The following is a 19,943-nucleotide window of genomic DNA, read 5'->3' on the forward strand; positions in this document are numbered from 1 at the left end:
TTCCTTACTCCCCATGCTCCTGCCATCCTTGTCCATAGTCTTATTACGTCCCGTATTGATTACTGTAATTCCCTCCTATTTGGTCTCCCTAAAAGGTCCCTTCATAAACTCCAACTTCTTCAAAATTCTGCAGCTTGGATTATAACCCGTACTCCGTTAAGTGCTCATATTACCCCAGTTCTTCAGCAGCTTCACTGGTTGCCCATAGAAGCCAGGATAAATTTTAAAATCTTACTTCTTACATACAAGTGTATCCATAAATCTGCTCCTTCATATTTGTGTGACCTGCTCCATATCACCACTGTTTCCCGCCCTCTTAGATCATCATCTGCTATTCATCTTTCTGTTCCATCCTCGCACCTTATTACTATGGGGAACAGAGCTTTCAGTCGCTCTGCTCCTCGGCTCTGGAACTCTCTTCCTCCTGCACTAAGAAATATTGACTCCCTCTCCGTATTTAAGACACAGCTCAAAACACATCTGTTTAAACTGGCTTATTCGCTTTAATGCTGATTTTATCTGTTGTCACGCTCTGTTTTGTAATTTTAACTTATTTTATGTATTTTATGACTATTGTTCCTTTTATTAATTGTGTGTTTTGTAAGGTGACCTTGGGTTTCTGAAAGGCGCCCTCAAATAAAATGTATTATTATTATTATTATTATTACTTTAGGCCCGGAATTAGGATTCGTCGCGTCATCACTGAACAACCAGATACAATGCTGTTGTCAACAAAGAAAATAAGTTTTCTTCTGCCTTATTTCAATCAAGTCCAAACTTAGTAAAATGTACTACAGGCATCAAATTCAAACACTTGAACCACAGAGTGTCATAATTCTGTGATAATGTCATGATCCCCCTGGTGTCTGGCCCCATTCCAGATTGCTTGAAAACAGCCAGTGTCTTTCCTTGTTAGATCCCACTGTTTTTATAATTATAGACCAATTTCCAAACTCCTGTTTATTTTCAAAATCCTTGAGAAAGTTGTTGTTCTTCAGCTCCTTCAAATTATTGTAGGAAACATCTTTGATAAATTCTCTTGTGGTTACAGATAAAACCACAGCACTAAAACAGCTTTACTGAAAATGATATTGTAATGCACTCAGATAAAGGTGAGCATTCCATTCAAGTTCTGCTCGACTGATCTGTAGCCTTTGATACTGTTGATCAAGCTACTTATTAACAGACTACAAAACTGGGTTGGCACCACTGGTACTGCCCTCAGATGGTTTTCTTCATACTTATCAAACAGATACTTCAGAATTTCTATTAATCAGTGTATGCATTCATCTGTACTGCTTGCATGTGGAGTCCCCCAGGGCTCAATCCTTGGACCAATTCAGTTTTTTTTAATATATGTTACTCCTGGGCCATCTCATTAATGGGTTTAGTTTAATGTAGATGACACACGGTTTTGACATACCCTTCTGTCAAACCCAACAACCTTAACAGCTTCCCCTGCCTCAACAAACGTTTCTCTGCCATTACTAATTGGATATGCTCTAACTTCCTCCATCGCAATTCTGGTAAAACTGAGGTTCTAGCACACGGCCAAGACACATTCTCCAAGGAGGTTAGTCAGTACATTAGCCCATGCAATCCTCCATAACCACAACTGTGCATTAATGTACAAGGATTACCTATAAGTCTGCTGATTGCTGATTGGTTGACAAGTGGGCTGGAAAAGGGAAGGGAGCAAAAGTGAAGATCACTAGGAGCAAAAAAACTTCAAAAATAAAAATATGTCTGTGAAGGTTCTCAGTCATCCAGGTCATCGTAGTCAAAGGAGCTTGCAAAGAAAAGCGTCTGGACTTCTTTAAGTTACTTGAAGACGTTTCACCTCTCATCCGAGAAGCTTCTTCAGTTCTAAGGTTAAATGGTGGAGAGTCCCAGATATAAACCTAGTGGGAGTTTCCCCCCACAGAGGGACAAAGGACCCCCTGATGATCCTCTAATCGCCTGAGCCAAGGTGTGAAACTGGGTGTGGGTCCCAATCAGCCAGAGTTTCGGGTGAACTCGTTGTGAAACCTGGCCCCACCTTATCATGCGAATTCCTTAAAAATACTTGAAAGCACATGGTTCAGTTCCACCTGCTGAACTATACATTTTTCTGTGATCTAGTTTTATTAGTGTAGTGCGGTGACTCGTACAGAAAGGATAGCAAAGATGCTGTTTGTTGGGCTGCAAGATTCTAATTAAGCAATGAAAAAAATGGCAATACTCACTATGTTTTAATAGACTTCTCTGGACTGAATCATACGTGTTATTAACCTCTGTCTCTCTTCCACAGCATGTCTTTATCCTGTCTTCCTTCTCTCACCCCAACCAGTCACAGCAGATGCCCCCCCCCTCCCTGAGCCTGGTTCTGCTGGAGGTTTCTTCCTGTTAAAAGGGAGTTTTTCCTTCCCACTGTCGCCAAAGTGCTTGCTCATAGGGGGTCATATGATTGTTGGGTTTTGTCTGTATATATTATTGTAGGGTCTACCTTTTGGAGATTAAGTATTGGAATTTCAGTAGCGGGACCACACCTCCAAACACGCTCCTTCCGGTTCTCATCTCTATAGGTTCCCCCAGTTCTGCGAGCTGTTCATTCTCGTTTACGTGCCCCGCCTTCCGTCCCTCCTTTTTTTCAATTCTTTAACTTCTTCACTTCTATTTAGTACATGGGGATCTGCCAGGCCCGGGAGCCGTCACCAGTCCCCTTCAAGGCCTTGAAACCGCCGCTCGATTCATGTTCAAGCATTCACCTTTATCTACTAAAACCTAAATCGAGGACGTGGGCCCAGCTAGTGAAACAATATAAAGTGCCTTGTGGTGACTGTTGTGATTTGACGCTATATAAATAAAATTGAATTGAACTGAATTGAATTGACTGACAACCTGACATGACATCAGATGCTGTAGGCTAAATTTTTGCTTAGTGTGCCTTTCACTCAACAGATATCTACACTTACAGACCACGTCATCAGTTACACCATCCCAGTCCTGGGCTGGACCCTTTGCCTTAAAATGGCTTAAATTCTCTGTGTATAGCTTTAAGAAGCTGCTGAAAAGGTAAATTTTAACATAACAGCGTGACATCGTTACATACCATGCTTTCTCTACATCAACTCTGTCTATCTAACATTGCCTCTGCATTGCCAATGCTGCTTCTCCACTTTATTCATCAATGATTGTGCTTTCCACATGATAAGAAAGGCCAGATGCAGCTTATAACTTGTGCTTTCTCCAATACTCTCTGCTGTCATCTCTCTGTTTCTTCTTCTGTCCACCTCTGCATTCTCTGTATTTTTCTCTCAAGATTTCAACTGGAATCTCCACTGTTCTAGCCAACAGAGTGGTCAGCTTCAGGGCAATCAGCTATTCTCTGAACTAAACAATGAGCGCAGCCTAATGTTGTTGCACTGCAGTCCATTGTCTAAAAGAAAAAAGTATTCCCAAAGGAAAAGACAAAGCAAAACTAGGGGGAAAAATCAAGAAAAAGAACAAGAGTAAGTTAAAAAATACCTGCAACAGGATGCACACAGGCTGAAACATGAGCACATATTGGACATAGGCAGGCTGCGTGGTTTGAACAATGGTAAAGTGGTCCAAAGGGGCCGTAGGTCTGACCAGAAAATATCCCCCACACTAGTACACTGCCTAAAAATGTTCTTATTAACCGAAAACAGGAGACAAATGTAAAACACTGCAAATGTACCCATGTTGTAGACATTCTTGGCAGGCACAGTGGTGGTTGTAGTCGTACTGATGATGGCAGCAGAACAGCAGTGTGCCGTGTGTTCATGGTGTGCTGGTGATTTCATCTCCACGTAGCTGCTCTCTGAGTGCTTACATAGGCTGGGATTGTCGGTTATGGTGGCGTACGGGTTTTCACTGTTGAGGGAACAGGTGCTGGACAACGAACTCTTCACATAGTCTAAGGAAAGAGTGAGACACAGAGTGTTTAATCTTGTGTGGTATGACATTATTCAATGCTTAATTAATTAAAAAATAAAAAAAAAGCTTCTTCAAAAAGCTGTTTTTAAAAAAAAAAATCATTTTTGATGATTTTAACCCAGCAGCACTCCAGCTTTTCATAAAATGATTTTTTGTGTGTGTGTCAAATCAGAAAGACGACTCTCTGCAGCTATTTCCTGCATCCCTGGTCATTATTTTAGTTACCATAGTTACCAAATTCTCCTTGGATAACTGATCACATCATGTACTGTTAAAAGAAAATGAGACACTTCACAGTGGTAAACACGTCTCTGTCACAACCTTTTTGATATATGTGTTGCTGCCATCAAATAAAAATGCTGCAATATTTTTCTTATAATATTATTTTATTTTTCAGTTTAATATTTGATATTTTTTTCCTAGGTTCTACTGTGAATAATATATTGATTTCTTAGATTTGAAACTCATTCTATTTTGATTTACACTCTATATAGTGTCAGCTTTTTGGAATTCAGATGGTAAAAATATTAATTTGCATAAGAAAAACACTTTAATTTTTAAATTGCCATTGCTTAGGTTGCATTTCAAGACATTAGATGGCTGGAAATGTCCTAGTCTAATCCATGGACCTTATAGTGAGATATGCAGGTATTCTGTTCACCTTTTTGCTCAGTGTAAAGTAACTGAAGAGGGAAACAGACCAGAGTCAAACTCTAAAATGAGAAGCTGAGTGTGCCTGTATGGAGCTGTGCATCTCCTCTATAGCAACAGAGTGAGAGACGTTCAGTCCTTTTTAAAGCAATGAAAACATGTGTTAAGTAGGAGCGACAAAGAATTTAAAATAATCTGTATTCCTCTCTAAAATCAATACATATTCTGTGTAGTCTTTTAGTTGGATTTGTTGTAAAGAACAAAAAAGCTGAGGAGTTTTCCTTTAGGAAACATGGATGTTAGAGTCTGCATTGGAACACTTGACACCAAAGATTACATTTTAACACCAACATCAGCACTCAAGGGCAGCTGAGGTTAAAACCTGCAGATAAAGGAAATGTAAATCAAGGCACAAAGAGAGCATTCAGTTATAGAGAAGGAGAATTCTGTTTCCAAGGGGAGTTTTGGGGCTGATGAGGGTTAAAGCAGGAGGATGACTCCAGCAGGGAGGAAAAAAACACAGTGAGAAGAGACGTTGGGTTCACCCTGCAAAGACACAAACACATCTATGAGCACAGGCTGGAAAGGATCAAGAGGAACAGTGACAGTGGTAGTAAAGTAACACCACCTGTGTGGCATGCTGCACCTTTTTCTTCATCTACATGAAATCACACTCTGCACTGCGAGCAGCTCTGCGAGGCTGCAACTAAAGTGGTCAGACATCAGACGTTTTCCTATATTTGAATTTTTATCATTCTCGCAGGAATGATAAAAATAAAGATGTTAGCTTTATACTGTTGTTGCAGGGGTGGATGCTGATGGACAGCACTTGTGAGTCCAAAGTTCAGGTTCAGTTTCTGAATGTTTTATTTTCAAATCTCGGCTCTCGTCTAACTCACAGAAGAGACGACACCAGCTGCTGTTCAATTTTCTTTTTTGTCTTTTCCCTAAAACAAATATTTCATACAACTTAAAATCGCAACAATAAAAGCACATGCCTACACCTCACCACTCTATGAGCCCTGAAGGTGTCCTGTGTTATCAGACCCCAGATGGTAGCAGCAGATCTTTAGGGCCTGAAGTGATCAGAAGCCTCCAGAGATCTGACTAGAGCTTTCCTGCACATGACATTGTGGTTTTCTACTTGTCCTTCTCTATAGTGCTTTGATAGCTATTAAGGGCAAGAAAAAATGGTTGCCTATTGCCTGTTGCTGGGCCGTGTCACGTTTGAAAACAGGACGGTGCAGTGTTACATCCTGGTCTAGGGGTACTGGAACGCAACATAAGGTTTATAAGGAAAATGACCCTCATCCCCAAAACCATACCCAGAAGCTGATTTACAAGTGAAAGGTGGTTTATTGTGTCTAAACTGAAGCTTAACTTAACTTAAGCTTCAGTTTAGACACATCAGCTTCTCGGTACGGTGTTGGGGACCAGGGCGGGGTCATTTTCCTTATAAACCTTATGTTGTGTTCCAGTACCCCTAGACCAGGGAGTAACATGCAGTGAACAAAGTATTAGTTATTACTAATAGGGGGTGTGGTAAAAGGCACGCCTTGTGGTGAAAACCTTTTGGAGTAGGTAACTATAAAGCATTTCTTTAACTCCACAAGAGCTGGCATTCTGGAAAGATCCAGAGCATTACAATTTATACATATCAGAGTTGCTGCCTTTCATGTTTCAAACACATCAACTTTAAGAAATAACTGTTCACTTGGAACTTGATCTAACATAAGATAAGATGATGATGTGCTAGATGATTGGCACATAAAAGGGTCATTTTAAACTGGACTTCCTGTAGAATCAGTATAATCAGCAGGTCTCCTGTTGTGTCACATGCAGTTTGGATATTTCAGCACAAGCCACAAGAAGCTGGGGTTTTAAATGCAAGAGAAACGGTCACTAGCTAACTGTTCCTGTCAGGTGACGAGAGCCCTGTGTGGCACAGTACCTCTGTAGCGTGGCTCCATGTGGTAGCTGTAACGTTGATTAATGCAGTAAACACCTGCACAAAGAAAAGAAAGACCACGAGATTTATATGATTATCATAAAGAACATTGCTAAAATCCTCTTAAAAATCTATTTATACGCATGAAATTTTTATAGTTCTTGACATTTTAGATGCTCTATAAATGTACAGGGAGTGCAGAATTATTAGGCAAGTTGTATTTTTGAGGAATAATTTTATTATTGAACAACAACCATGTTCTCAATGAACCCAAAAAACTCATTAATATCAAAGCTGAATGTTTTTGGAAGTAGTTTTTAGTTTGTTTTTAGTTTTAGCTGTTTTAGGGGGATATCTGTGTGTGCAGGTGACTATTACTGTGCAGAATTATTAGGCAACTTAACAAAAAACAAATATATACCCATTTCAATGATTTATTTTTACCAGTGACACCAATATAACATCTCCACATTCACAAATATACATTTCTGACATTCAAAAACAAAACAAAAACAAATCAGCGACCAATATAGCCACCTTTCTTTGCAAGGACACTCAAAAGCCTGCCATCCATGGATTCTGTCAGTGTTTTGATCTGTTCACCATCAACATTGCGTGCAGCAGCAACCACAGCCTCCCAGACACTGTTCAGAGAGGTGTACTGTTTTCCCTCCTTGTAAATCTCACATTTGATGATGGACCACAGGTACAAAGATATTTCACATTTTGAAACCTGTTTAACATATTGACACATTTTAGAAAATCTGCTGAAAGATTCAGCAGAGAAATCTCCAAAAAAGAATATTCAATAATCATGATCTTTGATGGTTTAGAAAGCACTGCATTAAAACATCAATCACTGCTCAGAAATACTTCTGATACTTATTATTGGTGAACATCAACGCATTCATAAATACAAGCTAAAATTCTACCAAATGCCAAAAATGCCAGCATGGATAATTAGAGGCTGTGTGGTGAATCAAAAATCCTAAATACTTGGAAATCAGTGACACCATAAAAAGAGCAAAGGGAATGTCTGTCTTATCAGCACAGATTTGATCACTGTCCATGAGCTTATGTAGAGTCCATTTGTGCACATCGCATGGGAAACTTTCACCTTCCATGGCAAATGATACTTAAGTGTAAACTTGGTTCATATTGGAGCAACAAACAAACAAACAGGCTTTAATCAGTTTACTCAGATTTGCTTCTACAGCATCCTGATGACATCATGTGGCAATCAATGTCTTTATTTTTGTCACCAACAATTTTTATTTATTTCATTTTAAACTTCAATAACAGAACTTAAGGATAACTAAATAAATAAATAGTTTAAAAAACAAACAAACAAAAACAAAAAAAAACCAAAACAAAGGGAAGTTATCCTATTCTTTCTTCGCACACCAATCCCCACACCACCACCCTGTCATTACTCCTGTTCTTCAAGTTACAGAAAGCCAGCTTGTAAAGGGGACCAAATACAATCATATTGATGCAATTTGTCTAATAAACCATAAGTCACTTTTTCGTAAGACGCCAACTTAGCCATTGTCTTTAGCCACTCTTCATAGGGAGGGGGGTTCTTTTTCCGCCAATGTCTTAGCAGCACCCGTTTGGCCGTAGTAAGAGCCAGAATAATCCATCTTTTTGTATAACTGGAAAAATCTCCATCAGAAAGTTCTGTGGTTATACCAAGTATGGACAGTTTTGGTGAGATACCAAATCTCCTTTTTAAAACACTGAAAATTACCTCCATTATATTTTCCCACCAATCCCGAAGTGCCGAACAGCTCCATAAGATACGTAAAATCGAAGCGTTTTGACCATCACATCTCCAACATTCGTCCGTAGAGGCCAGGTTCCATTTATACAATTGTTGCAGTGTTCGATGCCACCTATGGACTATCTTAAGTTGAATAAATCTACTGCCTGTTTCTTTATACGTAGTACTAACATTTTGAAAACATGAATCCCGTTCAACTGAAGATATGTCCAATGCCACGTCCTGGGCCCAGTAGCACTTAACTTTAAGGAGAGGGTCAACTGACCGTTCTTGCAATAAGTGATAAATCTTTGCGGTGATGCCTTTACCCAAGGATGATCTTGAGAGCAGGACTTCCACAGGGCCGCCCACAGGACAACTCAAGGGGGTTCCCAGCCACTTCGATAATGAACTATGTATTTGGACATATCTCCAGAATTGATTACGCTTCAACTTATATAACTCCACAATTTTATCAAAGCTTAAAAAACATTTAGTCCCACAGTCAAATAAATCTGATACATTAAGGATGCCTGCTTTACGCCACTGTAACCAGTCAACCGATGTCCCTCCAATTAGAATTCTTTTATTCCCTCATAAGGTTGCCGAAGGTGATTTAATAATGTCCCAGCGACCTGCCCTATGTAATTTACACCACAATGTCTTTGCATTTGCAATTATAGGATATGGGACCAGATGGGTTTAACTGGTGCAGTAGGTAACCAAGCTCTAAGTTGTTTCACGTTCATCACCCAATAATACCATTGGAAATTAGGCAATGAAAAACCTCCTGGTTTTGCACTCGCTTGAAGTTTCTTAATACTTAAACGATGCGGTGAGCTACCCCAAAGAAAGTGCCGGATTAAAAAGTCCAGATCTTGGAAATACTTATCTGGAATGTGTAATGGAATATTGGATAAAATATAAAAGATCATGGGTGCAGTCATCATCTTAATACAGCTAATTTTACCCCATATTGTGAGACGCACTCTGGACCATCTACCAAATTCCATTTTTATTCTTTCAAACATTGGCTCCATATTTGCTTCTTAGTGTAATCCGAGGGAATTTGTATCCCCAAATACCTCAAACCATTCACGGACCACCGAAACTCCCGCTGTTTAAATAAAGTATGGGGGCAGTGTCCTGACATAGGCATTGCCTCTGATTTATCCCAGTTGAGGCGATACCCTGAAAGCAGCATAAAGCTTTCTATACATTCTAATAGGGCTGGAATTGACTTCCCAGGCTGGGTCATAAGTAACAACATATCATCTGCATATAATAGAAGCTTATGTTGACTATTACCCATCGAAATTCCAAATATATTTACATTATTTCTCAGTTTTTGTGCCAGAGGCTCTATAGCAATTAGAAAGAGCCCAGGGCTAAGGGGACAGCCCTGTCTTGTGGATCTCTGTAAAAGGAATAGGTCTGATATGAGCCCATTCGTCAATACTCGCACTGAAGGCGAATCACATAATATCTTTATCCACCTGATGAAATTATCACTAAAACCAAACTTTTCTAATGTCTTAAACAGATAATCCTTCTCAACACAATCAAAAGCTTTTGCAGCATCCAGCGACAGGGCCACTGTTGGATATACTGAGTCATATACATAATTTTGCAAATTAACCAACCGCCTAATATTATCTGAACTCAACTGGCTAAGAACAGTGGGTCATAAAACGAGGCTGAAGGTGCAGAAAAGACTGACCGAGCTCACTGAGGTTGCAGTAGGCGCCCCACTCTGGAGCGCTGTTCCTGTGTTGCTTCTTTGTCTTCATCTGGAAATTTCACAGAGACACATTAAAGGTAAAAAACAAACAAGACATCTTCTTAAAGAATGTTTCAGAAAAACTGTCTCGATCTTAAAAATGAACACTTCTATCAGCTGTAGACAGGATGATGTAACAGGGTACAAACATTCGAATTCAGCTGTAAATCAGTGTGTTGAGAGTATATACTGTAGAGTGAAATGGGTTTGTTTTTGAAGAAAATAAATTTAAAAAGAAAGTCCTTTTTTTCTTGAAGGGAACCATAAATGTGGAACAGCAAAAACTCATATAGTCCTGTGTGAAAATTAAGCACACGACCCATGACTCAATAGCCTGAAGAACCACTCTTAGCAGAAATAACGCAGTAAGCGTCTTCTGTATGATTTTATCAGTCTGTCACATCCCTGTGGGGGGATTTCGTCCCACTCGTCTTTGCAAAACTGCTTTAAATTATTGAGGTTTGCAGGCATTTGTTATGCACAGCATAAGATCCTTCCACAGCATTTCAATCAGGTTGGTGTTTGGACTTCCTGCAGCTTTTCTGGTATGCTTGAGTAACGGGGTTTTGACTGTTGGACAGATGGCTTCACATTTCACTCTAGTACACATACTTTGTATATGTTGGGTTCTTTCTATTTTTATTTTCTTCAGCAGTTTGCACAGTCTGACCTTGGGACCAGCAAAGTGCTTTTGATTTTATAGAGGTGATCACATTTGACTGGATATGATGCTGTTGTGCTTTCTTTCTGTTGTATCAGCTTTTTAGAGTTTGACAGTAAGATCTGTACTGAGGGCAATTTAGTTCAGGTGGGATTAAAAACGTCACATTAAGCTGGAGTTTCTTAGACTGAGATGTGGCAAAGGAAAGAAAAAGACAAAACAAATTGCACTGAAAATTTGGTCACCAATAAAAAGTTAAATCTTTATGGATTAACACTGGGTTGCTTTTTTCCCCTTAATAAATGAAATGATCATTTAAAAACTGCATTTTTATTTACTCAGCTTATCTTTGTCTATGATTAAAATGTGTGACAAATATCCAAAAAGTAAGAAATCAGGAAGGGGGCAAATATTTTTTACACAGATACCCATTAGCAAAAAAGTCTTTCTTCCTGCTAAATCATCCAACTTTGCTTCTATGTACCTGACCTACAGAGGTTAGCCTCAAAGCAGCACAGCCTAAGGAATACCTTTGAATTGTTTGTTTTCTTTTAAATAAAGACAGTTAATTGCTACGAGGAGGTACTAATCAGTTTGCGTTTTTCTAATTTGGGTGAACTGAACCTTAAAGTAGAAACTTATTTGTTGTATAACAAAAAAAATTGGAGTATATTTATTAGCAGCCCCTCATTAAATAAACTCTTAAAGCTTTCTGAGGGCAAAATATAAAAGGTTTTTGAACCCACCTTGGCGAAACTCCTCTTATCTGGCTTGGCATAGTGTGTGGCATAGGTGCAGGACCCCAGGGTGCGGTAGCTGGGGTTGGAGAAGCAGCCACCTAAAGAGCTGCTACTGGGAGAGGACTCTGAAGAAGAAAGCAGGCCTGTGCACTGCAGCCCTGCTGCCCCAACATCAAGACATGTTCTCACATACTGAGCTCTATGTGTCATACATGCATATATATGTACAGTGCACCTGATACAAAGTATTTAACCTTTAATTTAATCACCCAGATCTGAAAAAACGGATCATTCATTGTCTTTACCTGTTGGTTGTGTAATTTCCCAGCAGGTTACGATTACCATCAACTGCTCTGAATTCTGTTGTATGCCATTCTAAACATAAATAACACCAGTCAGATGAAAAGGACAGACACACGGATATCGTACCTGAGAGGGAGTAGTCAGTGGAGCTGATGTTCAGGGCAGGTGTATAGGTGACACTAGGCACACGGTGGCCTTTCTCTCTTTGTCGATAACGGAACCAGACCACCAGAGCAAGCATGGCCATGATCATCAGCAGCAGGAAGACGATGCCCAGGACAGCCCCCGTCGACTGCCGCTGCGATGCCAGAGCTGGGCTCATCTTGGTGTAGGGGTTCAGCTCCTCCATCATCAAGGCCGCTGAGGAGAACACAGATGAGTAACACTGCATTTTAATGTTTGACACACTCACATCACCTGTACAGTGTAATCAGGCATTTTTGCTGAATGAGAATTTCAGAATAAAATTCCTCTCATTTCACTGAATTTATTGTGCTATTGACTTTTATTTTGGTATTTTGCCATGATACAAATGCATGTATCTACAAAGGACAGATAATGAAAGGCAAACAGTTAAGGAGTAGGGTGGGGTGATACCGCCAAACTGGCGGAGTCTGCAGTGACACGGGTTCCATAATCTTCTTTGGAGGTAAACAGAGAGCTGAGCACGAATATGAAGCTGTTGAACTACTTTTGGTAACCGAGTCAAGCATTCAGTCATCGCCAGATGCTCGCGGCTGCCATCTAGTGTGGATTCTGGTTTGATGCCTTGCATTAATCCCTCCCTCTGTGCAGATCTTGTGTACGCCCTTGGAAGCTTGCAATACCATGGCTGTGTCCCAATTAAGAGACTGCACGCTTGAAGTACGCGCACTACGCGTACTACGTACGGTGCGTACTATAAGTATGAGAAGTGTGGAAGTGAGAGGCTTGTGAAATGGGACGGCATACACTTCCTCGCGCTGTTCAGGTTGCCTAGCAACCATGATACTAACCACGAGACACGTTTCATACAGCTTTGTGTGACAGAAATGAAGGAGAAAAATGTTTTGTTGGTCATTCATTTTTGTCATGACATCACTTTAGCTGAGTATCTGAGGCTGAGACCACGGGACTGTAAAACATGATTGTTGGGCTTCATGTCTGTGCTGAACAGTCATTTAAGATTAGCTAGTAAATAAGATTAGTTAGTAAATAAGATTAGTTAGTAAATAAGATTAGTTAGTAAATAAGATTAGCTAGTAAAGAAAAATTAGCTCATGTTGTTCATGAGACTAAAGTCATCTCACTGTGGTAATGTAAATATAATATGGCCAATATTATAGTATTGTCAGATTATTATGAGATATGTATATATACACACATATACATATATCACTGACTTTCAGCTTGTTGTGTTTGTGGATATATGACTGACTTTAATTATTACACATTCGCACATAAATAAGTGACGTCATATTCAGTACTTTTGACAGTTCACTCTTCGGCCGCTCCATCTTATTAGGGAAATTCCACATACATAAATGTAAATTTCAAAACTCAACCCCTTCATTTAATTTGTTTTTGATTGAAATTGAATATTACTTAAACTCTCTTAAATTAACTTCCAATAAAAAAGGTTTATCATTGATTGAAGTTCATTCAGAAATGTTTAACAAATGAGCTGTCACAACTTTCAAGTACAAAGTTGTTATGGAGTCTGTCACATTCCCCCTTTTTTCTTTTTTTATCCTTTATTTATTTATCCTTCTCATTTCATTGAACTGTATATTGTTACTCTTATTTGCCTTGTATGTCTACTGTACAAACTGAACTGGAATGACTGACTGTTCGCTTTATGATTTCAATAAAGTTTGAAAAAAAAAAAAGAAAAACCTCTTCGGCCGCTCCCTTCTGCCGTATTTTGCGGCAAAATTATCCACACCCACCGCCGCGCTATGAATTGTGGGATATATGGGACCACGAAGCGTGCACCGGACCACGCTTGATATTTGGGGAAATCGACGGAGTATGCATTTGAAGCACACTTCGAATTGGGACAGCCGTCGTCACGTGGCGGTGACGTAACCGCACTTGAAATGCGTACTTCAAGCGTGCAGTCTCTTAATTGGGACACAGCCCATGACCGCACACTCTTGGAAGTCAAACTGACGACTCTGGTGCTCTTTGCTTGGGTGATCATGCAGCTGCTTAAGAGTATGTATTCTGTATTTACAGTCTTGCATGTCATTATTTTTGTTTCCACTTCATTTCATTTGGAGTATTTAAGAATTGCATATTTAGTATATTTTTATTTGCTACTGTGTTTCCCCTTTAACCAAAATAGTACAGTTATTCAATCTGCAGTCATTGTAGTGGTTTATACATTTACTTGGCAAGTGAATGGTTGCTGGTTCAGCTAAAGACCATTAATATTTTTTATCAGAGTACCATTTGCACTTGTCTGTCTATTCGAGAGGTCTTTGTACTTCCATCTTTTAGGAACAGTCTTATCTACTATTATATGAAGATTTGTCTGTATGAGTTTTGCAGATGTTCTGTTATTTTATATTTTATTATTCAACTGAACTGAGGGTACATCTAAAGAAACCAAAAGAATAAGTCAGATCATGTTCCATCCTTTCTCTTTACAGAGCCATTTGTTCTCACCCTGGTCACAACGGATGCCTTTAAAGCCGATGCTGCAGTAGCAGGTTCCGGTCACGTAGTCACAGGTGGCATTGTTCATACACTCACACAGCTGCTGGCAGCCGTAGCCAAATGTCCCTGCGGGACACTCTGGACACAGGAACAGGGATTTAAGACATGTTGAACTTTAACACGTGAATGTGCAACTCTCCTGCATGTAAGAACCACTAAACACACTCACTGAGCTCACAGCTGTGTCCTATAAAGCCTGTCCTGCAGGAGCACTGTCCCGTGATGTGGTCACAGTCTGCTCCATTCTGACAGCGACACACCTCAGCACAGTGAGAGCCGTAGAAACCTGCAGGACAGCCTGAAGGGAAACAACCACTGGTTTAAAAAACATCTATATTATGCTTTACATGTGGACAAGAATTTTCAGTAGCAGCAGCAATTTCACTCTGTCACTCTGAACCCATCTCTGTGCAGAGACATGATCAAAAACGTGAAATGTCTTTGGAAGCATTTTCTCTGGGACGAGCTAATCACTTCTGTCACAGTGGAACCAAAGTGGAAATTCAACAAAACCCTCATTTCATGCAGATGTTTAACTGACCACACTCTCTCATGTAAATTTCTGGTGATGCAAAAACATGGAGAAACAGCTCCTATAGCAGACAAATCAAATGACATGACAGAAAACAAACTTGGCTGGTTCTAGGCTAGAACTGATACTAGTCAAAAGAAAATAACATACGGATTTGGATCCGTTTTTTTCTTTTGTGCGTCAAGCAAATGTACAGATACATGGTTACTGTGACTTATCAACTTTATAAACGCAGGACCACAGACTGAAAAATGAAGTAAACATGGAAGAGCGTAAAAAAGATGTTCTTTACATGGCCTTACAGCATGGAGTAACAATGTGTGGGAGTGTCGTTCAATTCAATGTCTTTTAATACATTTTAATACATCAATTTTTAATATAGCGCCAAATCAGAGCAGCAGTCGCTTTAAGGCATTTTATATTGTAAGGTACCCTGCAATAACACAGAGAAAACAGAAAACCCAACAACCACATGACCTCCTATGAGCAAGTGCTTTGGTGACAGCTGGAAGGAAAAACTCCCTTTTAACAGGAAGAAACCTCCAGGTGGGGTGGCCATCTGCTGGAGGCGAGGAGAGGAAGACGGGGCAAAAACACATCGTGGAAGAGAACAAGAAATTGATAATAAGTAATGATTAAATGCAGAGTGGTGTGAAAAAAAGAGGTAAGTGAAGAACAAATACTTTTTATCAAAAAGAAAAGTTTTAAGGCCAATCTCAAAAGTACAGAGAGGGTGTCCATGACTCGAATCGAAACTAGGAGGGGGTTCCACAGCAGAGTGGAAGCTGAAGGCTGCCAGGAGACTGTTTATTGTGTGCATTGAAAGACGTTGGTCAAAAAGTCCTCAAAGTGTTCCTGGAGACCAGGGTGATTCTAGCTTTGCAGAGGTTTTTTCTTTTTGTTTTGTTTTACAGGACAAAAACGTTTTTTTCAGGTTAAACAAAAATGTTCTAAATTAGTTAGATGCCGTCTCTTCTCCAGCTTACGAGTTATCTGCTTTAAGGTACGCATTAGTCAGGGGAAGAGGACGACTGCAGGTGATGGCTGTGGCACACACATCCGTTGTTTCAAAAGAGAGCATTAGGTGTTAGGCTGATGAGATTCTTTGGAGTAACACATACAAACTAGGACACATTAATACTGAAGCTGCAAGTTGCAAGTGTTCATAGTCCAATGCAAACAAAGTTAATTACAACTTTGTTTGATTGTTAACCACATTTTCTCAAAGTGACCTGCTTCGTTTGTTATAATATCTAATTTTCTGTAGGTGTAACACATGTTCTAATTCTAAAGATTTGAGGTGTCTCAGGGGTCTTCCAGTTTTTCTCGCTAACAGCATTGATAAGGAAATGAATGGCCTGAGCATCATAATGACCACTTACACTGTTTGAATCAACCCAGAATTAGGGCTGTTCGATATAACGATATATATCGATGACGATATAAAAACGTCTATCGTTTCATTTTACGCTATCGTTTGTTTCGTGGTGTCGCAAAATAAACTGTTTACGGCAATATTTCTTCATGGTTCTGATGTCACTGTAGTAAAGTTCTCTCTCTCTTATATTTAATATAACCACACTACGGACAGACAAGCACCTGTTTTTATGCGTTGTCGTTAGCAACAACGACGGTAACAGCATCGCGTGTCCGCTTGTTTATGTTCCACATAAACCTTTCACAATAAAGCTCAAGATCCTGTTGAGACTTTTCAAAATAAACTGAATCACATGAAAGAGCAGATTTTTAGAATTTAAAAAAAGAGCCGCCAGGTGCTAAAAAATAAAGCTTAGACTCAAACGTTAGAACAGGCTTTCCCCGCAGCACGCCGTGTAATAAATACTCACAAAGAAAACGGCGCCGTTACAACTTATATCTAAAAATGTATCGTTTCATGCATCGTTAAAACACTCGACTCCAGCTACATGACGCACAGCTGGAAACACTTCACACAAGACGAGCTGCATTTAACATTTGACGGATAAGGTGTGCCAATAATGTGCTATATGCATTATAAAATGGACTGCTGCCTTTGTCCAGTGGCTTCTAAATCCACCACTGCCATATCGACCAGTTTAGAAAATTTACTCTTCCCTAAAAAAAAAAGAAAAGACAGAAAATGTCTACAGAGGCCTGACTGACAGAGAGGGGTTTGCTCATGAGCTTCAAAACACCTATTTGTGGTCTTTCTGTGTGGCCATCTTCATGATGACCTCCCTATTTTGGGGATAATGCTGCCCAACAGTGAGGGGCCAAGAACGTCCTACCGCAAGAGGTTTAGGGGCCAAGGAGTGATGTGCTCTTTCCACCAAACTCATTTCCCCTGAAAGTATTCAGACCCCAGCAGGAGATGGAAGATAATCTGAGATGAACGCAGTAGGCTTTCTTTTCTCTGTACCTTCTGGAATCCTCATAATCTTAATGTTCTGATGCCTCAAGCAAAATTCGAAATCTGCCAGTTTCTTTTTTTTAAATATATATATATTTTTAAAAACTATTTGGTAACAGATCTGTAACAGGACTGAAACAGAAAACAAAGCTTTAGAGAGGGTCTCAGCTCTCTGTGCAAGTTACTGTGAAAGAGTGTGAGAAGAGAAAATTGTAACAATTTAAAAATAACATTTCTCAGCATAAAATTAAAAAAAGATTTGGTTATTTCATCTTCTACAGTCCATAATATTGTGAAAGGTCTGTGAGTCTTTGGACACTTTGTATTGTAGCCTCCAATTCTACTTTAAAATGTCCTTTGAACCACAAGTAAACCAGCAGCCTGAGAGCGAAGTGCTCCATCGGGGGGATTTGTTTCCCCTGCACAAACAGATTTCTCCAGATTCACAGAATCTTCAAATCAAATCAAATCAAATCACTTTTATTGTCACATCACATGTGCAGGTACATTGGTACAGCACATGTGAGTGAAATTCTTGTGTGCGAGCTTCACAAGCAACAGAGTTGTGCAAAATACAATAATGTAAACAAGCAAAATACAAGAATGGCTACATCTGAAACTAATAAATATATGTACAATATATAATAGTATATGCATTTCTGGATGTGTATACTAAATATTTTTCTACGTGTGTGTGTGTGTGTGTGTGTACACATATTTTACAAATTAAATAGAGTAAACAATAAATATAATATATAAAAATATACAGAGTCGAGACATGTGCAAAACAGTGGCATTACTGTACAGTATGGAGTGCATAATGTTGAAGTTCCAGTAGTGAAGCTGAGGTGTCTATGACGTGTTCAGCAGTCTGATGGCCTGGTGGAAGAAGCTGTCTCTCAGTCTGCTGGTACTTTGAAATATTCAAAGTTTTTGATATTTTACATTATTTTTTTTGCAAACTGGTAAACCCCTGCCGATCTTTCCTTGTGAGAAATTCTACTAGATGCTGTTTTTATATTTATATTTTTTTAGTATCACTTATGTTTCCTGTTTTTGTTGTTGGCGCTGTCCCCACTGAGACATGCTCACAACATTAAACTCAAAATGAGCTAATATTTTTCATGAAATAGTAAACTGTTTTCCGTGTTTTAGTGTGAATAAAACATGGCTTTATGAGATGCATTCTCATAAAGCCATCTCACAGCTTTTTTAGAATTGGATTTGTAGTTTTGTCTTTTTCTCCCTGCATTTTTCTTTTTCTCTTCTCTTTCCCTTCATCCTCCAACCTGTTGTGCAGACAGCTGTCCCTCCCTGTGCCTGATTTCTTCCCATCATCACTAAGTGGTCCTTAAGGGATCCTTGTAGGGGATCATCTGATTGTTGGAATTTTTTTCTCTAATAATTTAGGGTCTTTACCAAAGTACAGCACATGATTGATGAAAGATGTCAAAGATAGCAGAGGCAATACTATTGCATGGACATATATGGCTATCAGTGGAACTGGGTCACTAGTGTGATGTTTCGTCACTCATCCAAGTGACTTTTTCAGTCTCAGCTGACTGCAAGTTACGTAAAAAGGGAAAGACCATCTCTGAATCGAGGAGGGGGCCTAAGGCTACATCTTTCACCAACTTACAATGCTGTGATTGCAGCCAGTGAATGATACTCATTGCCATTGGTGGGCTTTGATCTTACATTTGCATAATTCAGGGTTCATCAGCATTTTTCAGGGTCAAATTTAAGCACTTTAAGCACTTTCAAGGTCCATTATCAAGCTTTTCCAGCACATTACCAAAAACAGATTGCATGTTTCACTTTGCATCACCTCAGTAAGACCATGTAAAAATTAAAACAAATCGTCTTAGGTTGACTTAAATGTTCTTTGTTCCTTTTTTGTTAAAACAGAGAAAAATGCACCACACAAAAATACTGAAAAAGGAAATGGTTGTCTTATATGCATATAGTGCACAAACTCAAAAAACTCATTTCTCTCAAAAATGCAGATGTGCAAATGTGAACAAATCAACTTGTTAGAGATGCTCATCTCCACTTGGAAAAAACAACCACACAAAAGAAGAAATCTGCACAAATGAACAAGTCTGCTCATCAGATATTGATGCTTCTTTCCTACGTGACACAACAACAGGAGACAGATGTTTGGTACTTTAACTAGTTAAGCAAGTTTGATAGCTAGCAAAATAATAATCATAGTTTTAAACATTAGCCTGTGTTATGTACACATACTCGAAATTATTTACTAGGACTCACCTGTCATGTGACTCAAATCCCGCCAGTGTCGTTTTCCATCAAACACTCATTAAAACAACAACGTCAACTTAGCGCACTCACCCCCGACTGTCCGGAGGGAGGGGCGGGGTCACACATTGAAACAGACTGACATGTGTGCGAGGCAGCCCAGGCGGAGAAATTTAGCTTTTACACTTTGCAACTCATTTTATTTCTCTGATAAGAAAACTATTCGGTCAGATAGTTGTTTGTGGTGAATGAAATATGGTTTCAAGCACGTTTAAGCAC

General features: G+C 39.4%; 1 protein-coding gene across 4 annotated transcripts in view; it reads right to left on the bottom strand.

The window, feature by feature from the left end:
- LOC113034360 (multiple epidermal growth factor-like domains protein 11) overlaps positions 1–19,943 on the bottom strand; it is a 265,441-nt gene that overhangs the window by 3,272 nt on the left and 242,226 nt on the right. Inside the window, exons 19-25 of one of the 4 annotated variants that reach the window (XM_080299954.1) lie at positions 14,654–14,782; positions 14,434–14,562; positions 11,911–12,144; positions 11,488–11,642; positions 10,021–10,090; positions 6,542–6,595; positions 3,701–3,919 (exon numbers count right to left, since the gene is read on the bottom strand). In XM_080299954.1, coding sequence (XP_080156080.1) covers positions 3,701–3,919; positions 6,542–6,595; positions 10,021–10,090; positions 11,488–11,642; positions 11,911–12,144; positions 14,434–14,562; positions 14,654–14,782 — 990 coding nt within the window. The remainder of the gene's footprint in view (positions 1–3,700; positions 3,920–6,541; positions 6,596–10,020; positions 10,091–11,487; positions 11,643–11,910; positions 12,145–14,433; positions 14,563–14,653; positions 14,783–19,943) is intronic. The other 3 variants (XM_080299959.1, XM_080299956.1, XM_080299961.1) reach the window with 3 other exon arrangements.

Source organism: Astatotilapia calliptera, chromosome 1 (genome assembly GCF_964374335.1).
Source record: "Astatotilapia calliptera chromosome 1, fAstCal68.1, whole genome shotgun sequence".
In the NCBI taxonomy this organism is placed as follows: Eukaryota; Metazoa; Chordata; class Actinopteri; order Cichliformes; family Cichlidae; genus Astatotilapia; species Astatotilapia calliptera.